The sequence below is a fragment of the Littorina saxatilis genome, linkage group LG12 (assembly GCF_037325665.1).
Source record: "Littorina saxatilis isolate snail1 linkage group LG12, US_GU_Lsax_2.0, whole genome shotgun sequence".
NCBI classification, from domain to species: Eukaryota; Metazoa; Mollusca; class Gastropoda; order Littorinimorpha; family Littorinidae; genus Littorina; species Littorina saxatilis.
The window spans coordinates 81156883-81170234 of NC_090256.1; the positions used below are offsets into that span (position 1 = coordinate 81156883).

At 42.6% G+C, this 13352-nt stretch overlaps 1 protein-coding gene across 4 annotated transcripts in view; it reads left to right on the top strand.

Moving 5' to 3' along the window:
- The window catches only part of LOC138982916 (partitioning defective 3 homolog), an 83402-nt gene that overhangs the window by 11503 nt on the left and 58547 nt on the right, over positions 1-13352 (top strand). For all 4 annotated transcript variants that reach the window (XM_070356310.1, XM_070356313.1, XM_070356312.1 and 1 more), the window contains exons 2-3: positions 8956-9060; positions 11546-11879. In XM_070356310.1, coding sequence (XP_070212411.1) covers positions 8956-9060; positions 11546-11879 — 439 coding nt within the window. The remainder of the gene's footprint in view (positions 1-8955; positions 9061-11545; positions 11880-13352) is intronic.

Below are 13352 nucleotides of genomic sequence, written 5' to 3' on the forward strand. Positions count from 1 at the left end.
ACACACACGGAAGCCCTCTTCTCCTCGAGGAGTCAAGGGATAACACGCACGCACAAACCCTTGCAGCTCGAATCTCCGTTTACAGCTAATACGTACGTCATATTTTCATTTAAGCTTATTTTCCCCCTTGTTTTCTTGTTTTATTTGTCAGGGATTGGATTATATAATAATCTTGGCAGCGTTGCATGTCAACGGGTTAATCGTGCTATTCAACTTGTAACATTTTTGAGGTTCATAAGGATTTTCCTTATAGCGTAGTATTAATTGTGTGTGTGAGCACTGTTGTATTTGAAGGCATTGCACGCACGTCAGTGGTCTTTCCTTGTTTGCTGTTTGACACGGAAGGACGCACATGTCCTGAGATGCCCTTCAGTATGCGTAGTCACGCACTGCGTAACATTCTCTGTGCATGTAATTCTCTCTCTGGGTCATTAATCATGGCTCGGGCTCACATATCTACTGATGGTGTGCATAAGGTGAATTACTTCCATCTGTTGCTTTGTTGCGTTTGTTTCGCAAAAACGGACATGGAGCATGCTCGCCGTATGCACTTTCTAATGAGGGTCTTAATTAGTCCCTGTGGGTGTGGGCTTTTTGTTGTTGTTGTAGTTCTTGTTTTCTTTTTAAACAATAAGTCTCAGGTAACAAGTGTGTGCTTATACACAAGACTTTTCCACGTGGAATTAGGCATAGAAAGATACCCTGCGTGATCGGGTTTTTTGTTTGCAGGGGTGTGTGTTGTGTAGGAAGTTAGACGTGACTTTTCGGCCGGCCTTTTCACACACACACACACTCACACACACACACACACTCACACACACACACACACACACACACACACACACACACACACACTCACACACACACACACACACACACACACACACACACACACACTCACACACACACACACACACACACACACACAAACAAAAAGACCTCAGTCTGAAGCGCGCCCAAATATGTACATATCTCCAGTAAGAGACAGAAGTACGAGAAGTCTCGTTTTGTGGCCAATGAGCAGATGAAAACTTACAGGTATGTAACTCTAGACACATTACGTATGTGGTATGATATATATCTTAGGCGTTAGTTACATTCAGTGATAATTCACAAGCTTCGAGACAGAGACGAGTAGCATTCTCAAGCTGTGTGTGTGTTAAGGCGGAGGGGTGGGTGGGGAAGGGGGGGGGGGATGGGGGGTGGGTTAGGTTGCTATAGCATAGATCATCGACTCTCGTTTAGAAAGCAATAACAGGAAGCTGAACAAGTTGGTTAACATCCGTTGGTCGCTTGGTGTCGTTTTGCAAAGATGATCAATATAATATAAGTTGGTCTGAGCGAACGACGAAGAAGAAGAATATAAGTTGGTGAAAAATGTATACATGTACTACAAGATGAAGTAAGCCAGACTCCCGGTGCGTCGGGATAGCTTCCGCAAGACTAAGGTGTGTGTGTGTTACTGTTCCACAGATGGTGCTGCAAAACGAAACAGTGAAGACATTAACAAGTCGCGTAAGGCGAAAATACAACATTTAGTCAAGTAGCTGTCGAACTCACAGAATGAAACTGAACGCAATGCAACGCAGCAAGACCGTATACTCGTAGCATCGTCAGTCCACCGCGCACGGCAAAGGCAGTGAAATTGACAGGAAGAGCGGGGTAGTACTTGCGCTGAGAAGGATAGCACGCTTTTCTGTACCTCTCTTTGTTTTAACTTTCTGAGCGTGTTTTTAATCCAAACATATCATATCTATATGTTTTTGGAATCAGGAACCGACAAGGAATAAGATGAAAGTGTTTTTAAATTGATTTCAAAAATTTAATTTTGATAATAATTTTTATATATTTAATTTTCAGAGCTTGTTTTTAATCCGAATATAACATATTTATATGTTTTTGGAATCAGCAAATGATGGAGAATAAGATGAACGTAAATTTGGATCGTTTTAGAAAAAACATATTTATTTTTACAATTTTCAGATTTTTAATGACCAAAGTCATTAATTAATTTTTAAGCCACCAAGCTGAAATGCAATACCGAAGTCCGGGCTTTGTCGAAGACTACTTGACCAAAATTTCAACCAATTTGGTTGAAAAATGAGAGCGTGACAGTGCCGCCTCAACTTTCACGAAAAGCCGGATATGACGTCATCAAAGACATTTATCAAAAAAAGGAAAAACACGTTCGGGGATATCATACCCAGGAACTCTCATGTCAAATTTCATAAAGATCGGTCCTGTAGTTTGGTCTGAATCGCTCTACACGCACGCACACACGCACGCACACACGCACACACACACATACACACATACACCACGACCCTCGTTTCGATTCCCCCTCGATGTTAAAACATTTAGTCAAAGCTTGACTAAATGTAAAAATGAACTGACTTCCCCAGAGCAGTAATCAAAGACATGCGAATTAGTTAACCTTTTTACGAAAGCTGTTGATATAAACTTCGCACAAAAATATTGCGACAAATTTCGCACCCCAACTTAAACATTGATAATTATTCCCTAGTCGTTTCATTCAAACTTTCCATGCAATTCAAGGCACTCCACTTGACTATCTGGCACACTTTTTGGATCAAAGATTTATATGATAGGGATCATTTGAGCGCCACTCAAATATATGGGTACCCCCAAAATCGACCAGACCAAAACGTATAGTAGATTGGTACGAATTGAAAGTCTAGGAAAAGGCATAATGGGCACAACTTGGCAACTATCACACACGAGGAGAAAGTCAACTCAATTATCTACAGAATAGGTTGTTTCGTTTAGCTGGCTTGCGTATTTCTTGTGTTATGCCGTTCCTACTAATGCAGCGGTCGATCGAACGAACGGTCAAAAACAGGAGGTTTTTGCGTCGAGTTTGAGGGATCACATGACAAAAAAACTGTATTTCAGCCCTGACCCAGTAGATTGCTTTGAACTTTGAAGCTTGTATGTAAATTAGCTTCTGTCGCATGCTTTGTGTAGCCTATTTATATCCACATAATAAGTCTGTGCATTATCAGTAATTTATTTAACCTCTGGCCTTGGCTCTCTGCCCCGCGATACCTTCATTTAACGTTATCATTTTCACCGGGTTCAACACACAGTGTTCAACTTTCACACCTCAGTGGTACCTGCGGTGAAAGTACACCATCGGGATCAGCACAAAGTATCCTTGCTTTGTAGGTGGCCTGTTATGACAGATATATTTTGGCAAAGATATGAGACAGAACGGAAAGGGACAACAGGCATCCTTTCACCAAAGGTGTCCTTTCATCGTAGGGGCTTCACATCGCAGGTACCATTGTACGGTATAGCCTGCGACGAAAGGACATCTTTGAGGCCTGCTTTAAACTGTCCCAGCATTGCAGGTGGCCCGTCATGACAGGTATAATTTGGTAAAGATAAGAGACAAAAGGACAACTGGTGTCCTTTCATGCGAGGTGTCCAGTCATAGGAGGGGTCACGCATCGCAGGTACCATTGCACTACCCCTGTGTGATACTGATATCATATGCTCTGTGTGTCGACACTAGCTCAGCTCTCATCGAATAGTGCCAAACTTCCTTGCACAGTCGTTGTGGTGTGATGTTAATGACACGGTGTATGTGTGCGTGTCTAGACTTTAGTTCTTAAAGTCCAGATAAGACTCGATTATAATCTGCAATAAAGAACTCATTAAGTAAGACACACACACACAAACAGTCGGCTGTAAAGAACTAGTAAAGTGAGACGCACAGTTGTGGTTTGAGGTTGTGGTTTCTTCTTACAAGCAACACAAATCCAGTTTTACGATGTCTCTTCAGGTGTTGGCTCTCTCTCAGTCTCGGCCCATAGCTCCATAACAGCTTTATGTGTCACTGGTCCAACCAGATCTTGACATAGGATCGGGTTACATCTCCATAGGATCACTTTCACTTTTCTTCTTTTTCGATTGTTGTTTGCTGACATCTCCATGTGCATTAGCTGTTTACAGCTGTCTCCAAACTATACAGAGAAGTGGAAAAACACAGACTAGTGGAAAAACAGTCCAACTTTATCCATTGTGTCTCCTGTGTTCTTTAAATGTCGCGTGTGAAGCTCAGGTGTGTGCGTGAAGTCATCTGAAAATGAAGCAAGTGTGTCTTGATTGGGATTTCTAAACAGCTGGATTGTTGGGTTACATCACTCGGTGAATTCTTTTGTTGAAAAATGGGAGTTGTTTTGCGCAGATGGTAAGTGTTTTCAGGAAATGTCTGAACTTTTTTTTTGTTTGGAGTTTTCAGTTGATTATTGTTTACTGGTGACTAATTAGTATTCTCATTTAGTGGTATGGAACTAAGTCAGTACTATCACCAGATGTCTTTATTCTTATTTAGAGGTGTGGAAGTCAGTGCAAACTTTTGAAACAGACTCTATATTGCGAGTTTACAATATACTCGTTCACAGGAAGAAGGTATCTTCGACATTGCATTTGTACTTGCTTACCGCTTGGCAGGATTTTGCGCATAGGCAGTGATGGATGAACTGATGAAACTAATTTTCCACTAATTTGTCAGCGTGTCTGAATCGGCCGTGTACAAAGAATGTCCTGTTCAGACTGACGATTGATTTGCTGTTGGTCACTACTGAACTTAACTTAATTGTAAACCTGTCAGATCCCTTTGTAGCCGTGCTGATTTGAAGAAAACAAAATGATTTGGTGGGTGGGGGGGTTGAACTAGGGATCTTCTTTTATAAGGATAGATTGTTTAAGGGATGCATCTTGTCTTCCAATTATTCCTTGTAACAAATGTGTATACAAATACGTAAGCATACAAGCAAGCAAGCAAGCGCATCTACACACACACACACACACACACACACACACACACACACACACACACACACACACACACACACACACATATTTTAGTATGAAAGGCTTTTAATATAATTTTCAAAAAGCTGTTGACAAGACTCATACGAGGCAGTTGTAGGTTGCTGTTACTTGTTAGCACTTGTTGACAGATTGTGTTTGGAAGTGTGTCAGTTGCCTGCTGTGTGAGTAATTTGGTGACCCCCATTATCAGATCACAGTGTCGATTGCTCTCAATGACGTTGATGGTTGGAGTAGCATAATGGCAGTTTGATAACGAAGCTTCTAAAGTTTAAAGCCATATGTACTCGATGACTATACACGCTAATTGCTTTACCAACAGCTGGAGACAGACTAAATTAAGTTCCCTGCAAAATATTGTGGTCTAGGACCCCTTAAATGTTGAGATATTTGAATTTTCATTTTGATCTGGATCGTCCTATTTATAGATTTGGCAACACATGTAACGTTGATGCAAGGGAGAGAACACCGCGGCTTTGTTGACATCCTCACTTTTTCAGAGGCTAGAACAAGCTGTAATGCATGTATTATGGTCCGCGCATGGTGACGTATCGTCATTATATGGTCTTATGGTGCGTTTGACATCGATTGTGGGCAAACTACACTTTGTAAACACGGGAGTGCGTTAGTATGCCTTTAACCATTCACATCTGCATGCAGGGTGAAACGAACGCTTGAATCTTTATTTTGAAGTGGCGCGTTGGAGAGAGAGAGAGAGAGAGAGAGAGAGAGAGAGAGAGAGAGAGAGAGAGAGAGCGAGTTTAGGAAAACACAACGTGGCATGTCTTTCCAACTGTCCAAAAACAAATACAGACCTAATATAACTTATAAGAGGGAGAGAGGGGGATGGGAGGGGGGGGGGGGGCGGGAGATATACACTGTATTTTTTTAACAAATGCAGTTGACAGACCCCTTTGTGTGAGTCGTAGTGGGCTGTTAGCACTAGCTGTTGACGGAGGTTGGTTTTGAAAAAATACTGCCTGTTGTGCTTGTAATCTGTCGACCCGATTGTCAGATCACAGTGTTGATAGCTTTCAAGGACTCTGCAGCCGGTTGGCGTAGCAAAAGGACAGTTTGACAACAATAACGCTTTGCGAGTCATATCCGAACAGGTGAAAACGTTTGAAATGTTTTGACGTGCGGAGCAGCTGTGCAGGAAAGGATGTCTCATCCGTTTTCTGCCGCTCTCTGTGTGTGTGTGTGTTTTTTTCGACTTGCAATACGCTTGTTCACAGTTCCAATTTATGTATTTAATAATTGATTTAGCTTTAGTATTATTGAAGGCATTTGTGTGTGTGTGTGTGTGTGTGTGTGTGTGTGTGTGTGTGTGTGTGTGTGTGTGTGTTTTGCGTCTGAGAGTAAAAAAAGTTGCTTCGGTTTTTTTTTTTTTTTTTTTTTTTTTTTTTTTTTTTTTTTTTTTTAGAGAACAGAATCAAGAGCTTTTTAGCATTACGAAGCACCCCACCCTGTTCCACAAGTTATAGAATTCGAGGCGTTCAAGGATGGCTCAGAATCAGGTAATCTGAATGGGGTGGGATCCCCATCCATCGAAAGAGGGTCAGCTTTTAAACGCATCATGTCAGAACATTATATGGTATACTTTTACTGGGTGTAGTCTCTCGCTGCTTGCGCAACATTAATTGATAATGAATCATCGGCAAGGTTTCAATTTACTGTTCATGTGTGCATGTTTTAGGTATTACATGACAAGGATGAGCTTTTTATGTGCTGCAGTTTTTGTCATACATGTACGATGGGAGTATCTGTCTGCTTATGCCCTGTTATTGTGTAGCGTTGAAATGTTATCCTGCCTCAGTGTGTTACAGCGTGTACAAACAGTGTTGAAGATTATACAGTATTGTCGTGAGTGGAGAGCCTAAGTCTACCAAAAATCAAAATTCGGTACCGTATCATATGTAATAAAGCTGGGTCTCACCGTCTGAAACAAAGGGATAACACCCTGAGAACACCACACAGTACAGTACTCCTTCACCCTCACCCGAGACAGCCAGAAATCTGAGGAAATCAGACCTGAAAAGATCAAAGTCTTGAAATGGAGATACATGTAAATTCATGGACATTAGGCCAAAAAAAAAAGAGGTCTGTTTACGGTAACATAGGCCAAAAAAATAGGGTCGGTAGGTCGGGATTTTTTTTTCTTTTTTTTTCTCCAAAAAACCATATTTTTACGTTATTTTGCTTTTTTTTCTTCTTTTTTTTCCCAAATGCCAAAAAAAAAGTCTAGGGTCGCGCGAAAAAAATAGGGTCGGTCGGGTTACCGTAAACAGACTATTTTTGGGGGGGGCCTTATATACAGACAATCTGAAAGAGCAAGGTCTTGAAACGGGAGAGAATATGTGACCCTCCACGACGGTATGAGTCGCATGTCACCTTTGCATGATTTTCATATTATTACATTTTTCTAAAGAGGTTTTTTTTATGCTCTATCCAGTGGTGAAACCCGTTTTAGAAAAGAGCGAAAACTGTTTGAGTTATAAGCCTGTGACTAAGGTGACCCTCACACTGTTACCAGACACTCCCCGGACTTATAAAATATTTAGCCCAGCGCAGAACCGCGCGAGGTGACATGCGACTCATTTCGTGATGGAGGGTCACATATAATCTTGGGGTCTTAAAAGAATGGTTAAGCCGCTTTCATTGTACCGGGAAAAAGTTGTCACTTGTAACTGAGTTAATTGTAACTGTTGGATTGTTGTGTTTACCCCCCGCGGGTTAGGGGGAAGAATTTATCCGATGCTCCCCAGCATGTCGTAAGAGGCGACTAACGGATTCTGTTTCTCTTTTTACCCTTGTTAAGTGTTTCTTGTATAGAATTATAGTCAATTTTTTTTTAAAGATTTTAGTCAAGCAATATGTAAGAAATGTTAAGTCCTTTGTACTGGAAACGTGCATTCTCCCAGTAAGGTAATACATTGCACTACGTTGCAAGCCCCTGGAGCAAATTTTTGATTAGTGCTTTTGTGAACAAGAAACAATTGACAAGTGGCTCTATGAGTCTATCCCATCTCCCCCCTTTCCCCGTCGCGATATAACCTTCGTCGTTGAAAACGACGTTAAACACCAAATAAAGAAAGAATTGTTGTGTTTGTTTTGTGTTCTGATGTTGTTTTCCCCTCATAAGAGAGGGCTAATTGAGGGAAAAGAAATAGAAAACAAGTCGCGTAAGGCGAAAATATAACATTTAGTCAAGTAGCTGTCGAACTCACAGAATGAAACTGAACGCAATGCAACGCAGCAAGACCGTATACTCGTAGCATCGTCAGTCCACCGCTCACGGCATAGGCAGTGAAATTGACAAGAAGAGCGGGGTAGTAGTTGCGCTGGGAAGGATAGCACGCTTTTCTGTACCTCTCTTCGTTTTAACTTTCTGAGCGTGTTTTTAATCCAAACATATCATATCTATATGTTTTTGGAATCAGGAACCGACAACGAATAAGATGAAAGTGTTTTTAAATTGATTTGGAAAATTTAATTTTGATAATAATTTTTATATATTTAATTTTCAGAGCTTGTTTTTAATCCGAATATAACATATTTATATGTTTTTGGAATTAGCAAATGATGGAGAATAAGATAAACGTAAATTTGGATCGTTTTATAAAAAACATTTTTTTTACAATTTTCAGATTTTTAATGACCAAAGTCATTAATTAATTTTTAAGCCACCACGCTGAAATGCAATACCGACGTCCGGGCTTCGTCGAAGATTACTTGACCAAAATTTCAACCAATTTGGTTGAAAAATGAGAGCGTGACAGTGCCGCCTCAACTTTCACGAAAAGCCGGATATGACGTCATCAAAGACATTTATCAAAAAAATGAAAAAAACGTTCGGGGATTTCATACCCAGGAACTCTCATGTCAAATTTCATAAAGATCGGTCCAGTAGTTTAGTCTGAATCGCTCTACACACACACACACACAGACAGACACACACACGCACATACACCACGACCCTCGTCTCGATTCCCCCCTCTACGTCAAAACATTTAGTCAAAACTTGACTAAATGTAAAAAACAGCAATTGCTCATACCATTAAAAGTACCTTATCGTATCTTATCTCACACGTGTTGCAGGCTGGAAGTCACTGGGTGGACGTGCTCAACCTGAAGACCATCAGTGGCGGGGGCATCCTTGACCCTGACGACCAGCTCAACGATGTCTGTGACGACAGGGAACAGGTCAGTTGATTAAGTGAATGTGTGTGTGTGTGTGTGTGTGTGTGTGTGTGTGTGTGTGTGTGTGTGTGTGTGTGTGTGTGTGTGTGTGGAAATATGTTCTTATCACACGCGAAAGCCCTGATGAAAGATATGTGGTGATCCGCATGATGGCTTAAACAAAACGAGAAGGACTGTACCTTAACTAAAGCTGAAGATCAAAAGATCTCGACGATGCGGAACATGTAATTTCCTGAACTGATTAGTTAAGCTGTCTTCCGTTGTCTTGGTGTGTGATAATGTATCTCTTGTGGGGATGTCTGTCTGGGCGAAGATGATGTTTATGTCATACTCATACTTATCTCCGGTTATCCTTTGATCTAGTGATAACTAAGCTCCCATGGGGTCGCCTTCACACGGCGGGAGCGTTTAAACAGAGCTACCCCACCCCTTTACTTCTCTTCTTTTGTCTTATTTCTGCCTTACCAGTCCTTTCACCTATATTTCCTTCCAAGAAAACTCTCCCTACTATTCCCTGCAGTTTTCCAATTCTTTTCTTGTTGTCTTATTTCTACCTGATTGGATCCATCACCTTTATTTCACTTACCAAAAGTCTTCTTTTCCACATCCTTATTTCTCTGCACCCCGCATGTCGTAAGAGGCGACTAACGGATTCTGTTTCTCCTTTTACCCTTGTTAAGTGGTTCTTGTATAGAATATGGTCAATGTTTGTAAAGATTTTAGTCAAGCAGTATGTAAGAAATGTTAAGTCCTTTGTACTGGAAACTTGCATTCTCCCAGTGGGGTCATGTATTGTACTACGTTGCAAGCCCCTGGAGCAATTTTTTGATTAGTGCTTTTGTGAACAAGAAACACTTAACAAGTGGCTCTATCCCATCTCCCCCCTTTCCCCTATCCCATCTCCCCCCCTTTCCCTCGTCGCGATATAACCTTCGTGGTTGAAAACGACGTTAAACACCAAATAAAGAAAGAAAGAAAGTGATAACTAAGTCCAGCGAAGTCATTCTTAGTTGGTAACATGAACAGAGCTGCAACACCACCTTGATGACCAGATTATGGGAATGTCAAAGGTGACGACGGGCTATTAGTATTAGCGAAGTCGATTTTTAAATTTGTAAAGCACAATTGCCTCTCCATCGTCCACATTGTAAGAAGAAGAAAATTCAAATAAAAACAACAACCAAGTACGTGCCATGTTTGCCTCCAAAATTACGCCCAACGTATACGCTTACTGCTTAGCCCTTTGATCAAGAGAGAATGAAATTGAAATTTAGTCAAATCATTCATCGTCTTTGATTAAAAGATGGTCAGGTCCAGTAAAATCATCCCTGGTTAATACACAGCTGAAACAAAGCCCAGCATTTACTGAGTGACTCAGCTCTCTCACGCACTCCCACACACAGACTTGTAGGAGAGATGGCTTGTGCCAACAGCCAGTGTGCCCGGGGAGCCTGGACTCGTGATTAACAATGGGCTCTGGTGCTCATCAGAGGACGACTGTCACACTTCGGTCAGTCCTCACTTTGTTCTGAACCCCACCTCTCTGCCCATTATCAGGCAGTGGCTCTGGCTTTAATTGGCGTGGGATACTGCCAAGAGTGGTTATACTGCAGAACTTGCAAGAGTGTGGGTGTGTGATGATAGTTGTGTGTGTGTGTGTGTGTGTGTGTGCGCGCGCAATGTTTTGCACACGAATTATTCTATTTGTCGGCCATTCAGCCGTTCGTTCGCAAGTTTGTTTGTCCTTTATTAATTTTACCAATACATTCTCATCTGTGAGTTTACGTGCAGCCAGCGTGGGACTTTTAAAGGGGAAGGTTAACACCAATCCAGTTCATTTCACCTTTAGGCGGATTAGTATCATGTCTCAATGTACACAGCCCCATCGTCCCAAACAAACAATTGCACTCATATTATACCAACTACACGTGGACTGATTAATTGGCATGATACTGCACAGTACTTAAAGCTGGTTTCAAACCTCACATGATTCCTCCACCCAACCACTGCCTCCACATTCACCCCCCCACACACACACACACACACGCACACACACACACACACACACACACACAAACGCACGGCAGGGTTGAATGACAAAAGCATGCAGGCTCTCGTCATTGAGTTCGGATGGATACAGCGCCTAGTTGTCACCAGCACCTACTTAAAGAGAATAACGAAATAACCACAGGCTGTGATCTCAAACCTTGTAGAGCGGTCTGACACAGGTCAAGTTTGTGTGATGACTCACAGACGATATCCATGCCCCAAACATTTTGCTCGTTAAAGATCTCGGTCCTTCTGCCAGGAGTGCATGTGGCTGACACCTCCTAAATACGCACACACCTGGGTGGCGCGACTCTTGTTGCTGCTTGCTTTCCACTGGGAAAAAGCGACCCGAATTTCCTGCTATGAGATAATATGTATGTTACCTGTTATAGATGGAAGTATGCAATGAATGACTGAATGCCTCCCCTTGACCTTACAGCTGATCGCGGACTTTGACGAGGAGGGGCGGCCACCTCACCACAATGGCGGGGACGGCGCCAGCGCGAGCTCCACGGGGACCACCAGTCCCGAGATGTTTCAGGGCCAGGACCGGGAAGGGGGCGGTTCTGGCTCCGACGACAACGACTACGACAGCCAGGGGCAGGGCCCCGGACCCCCCACCCCCACCCATCGCAGCTACAACACCCACAGCAGCAGCAATGATAGCAACAACAATAACCAGACCATCACCAACTCGCCTACCTTTCCCCTGATTCCTCGCCAGGAGAATGGAAAGAATGATATCATCGTCACGCCGAGGGATCTTACTATTGGTAGGTGGTGATTGGTTAAGTGTTTGTCAGATGCGCTTGTGTTGTTATTGTGTGCTTGTTTGTACAGTCCTGCATAGCCTGTTGTCATGTCTTACCTGTTTGAGAGAGAATACGAATACGAATACGAAAGTTTAATTGCTAGGCCATCGGCCCCTTGCAATGGGGAAGGAGGGGAAGGGAAATCGGTGTACACATAGTTTCGAAAACATGAAACGTTTAACGATGTACCGACCATAGGGATGATTTACAGTTTCCATCCCTTTCCCGACACGGTAGTTTCCACGTCAGTGTTCGTATTGTCCGTTTGTTCTGTGTAATGCAATTTACACCGTTCTCCAAAATGTCATGATGAGAACAAAAGTCCCGAGTCAGGAGAATGGAAAGAATGATATCATTGTCACGCCGAGGGATCTTACTATTGGTAGGTGGTGATTGGTTAAGTGTTTGTCAGATGCGCTTGTGTTGTTATTGTGTGCTTGTTTGTACAGTCCTGCATAGCCTGTTGTCATGTCTTACCTGTTTGAGAGAGAGAGAGAAAGAGAGAGAGAGAGAGATGAACATACACTTTTTTCCAATGCTATTTCCTGATTATCCCGTACTGCATTCTCCTAAATGTCCTGGCCATAGAGTCGTATTATATCGGTACGCAATACATCATTATCAGCGGCATATTATTAATGACGTCTGTACCGCAACACGGTTGGCCTAGTGGTAAGGCGTCCGCCCAGTGAGCGGGAGGTCGTGGGTTCGAACCCCGGCCGGGTCATACCTAAGACTTTAAAATTGGCAATCTAGTGGCTGCTCCGCCTGGCGTCTGGCATTATGGGGTTAGTGCTAGGACTGGTTGGTCCGGTGTCAGAATAATGTGACTGGGTGAGACATGAAGCCTGTGCTGCGACTTCTGTCTTGTGTGTGGCGCACGTTAAATGTCAAAGCAGCACCGCCCTGATATGGCCCTTCGTGGTCGACTGGGCGTTAGACAAACAAAACAAAAAATGACGTCTGTCGGGGGGTTACCTCATTTGTGCTTAGGACATGCAAGTTGTCGCTACCGCTACTGTCTGCGAGACAAGAATGGTACGGGATACATGGCACATACTCACCATCTTCATAATGGGAATAATACACTGATTTGTTATTATATTGCCTCCAAATGATTCAATCATTGAATTGTTTGTATAAGCTTGTGGATTTAATGGTGGATGTTTGTTTTGCGAAGGGGAGTCTGTCGAACAACCATATTCATAATAGAATATAATCATACCAAGGACAGAGCTCCCGATACATAAACATGCAGGCTATTATTGCCAATGGAGTCGTATTGTATTGTTATGTAAGACGTCATCAGTAGCGTAGTAATAATGACGTCTCTCGGGGTTGCATCATTGAAGGTTGACCTCAGCTGTGCTCAGGCTGCAGCTGCCGCTGACTGCCTGCGCGAGGCAGTTTTGGTGCCGTGAATAGGATTTCCGT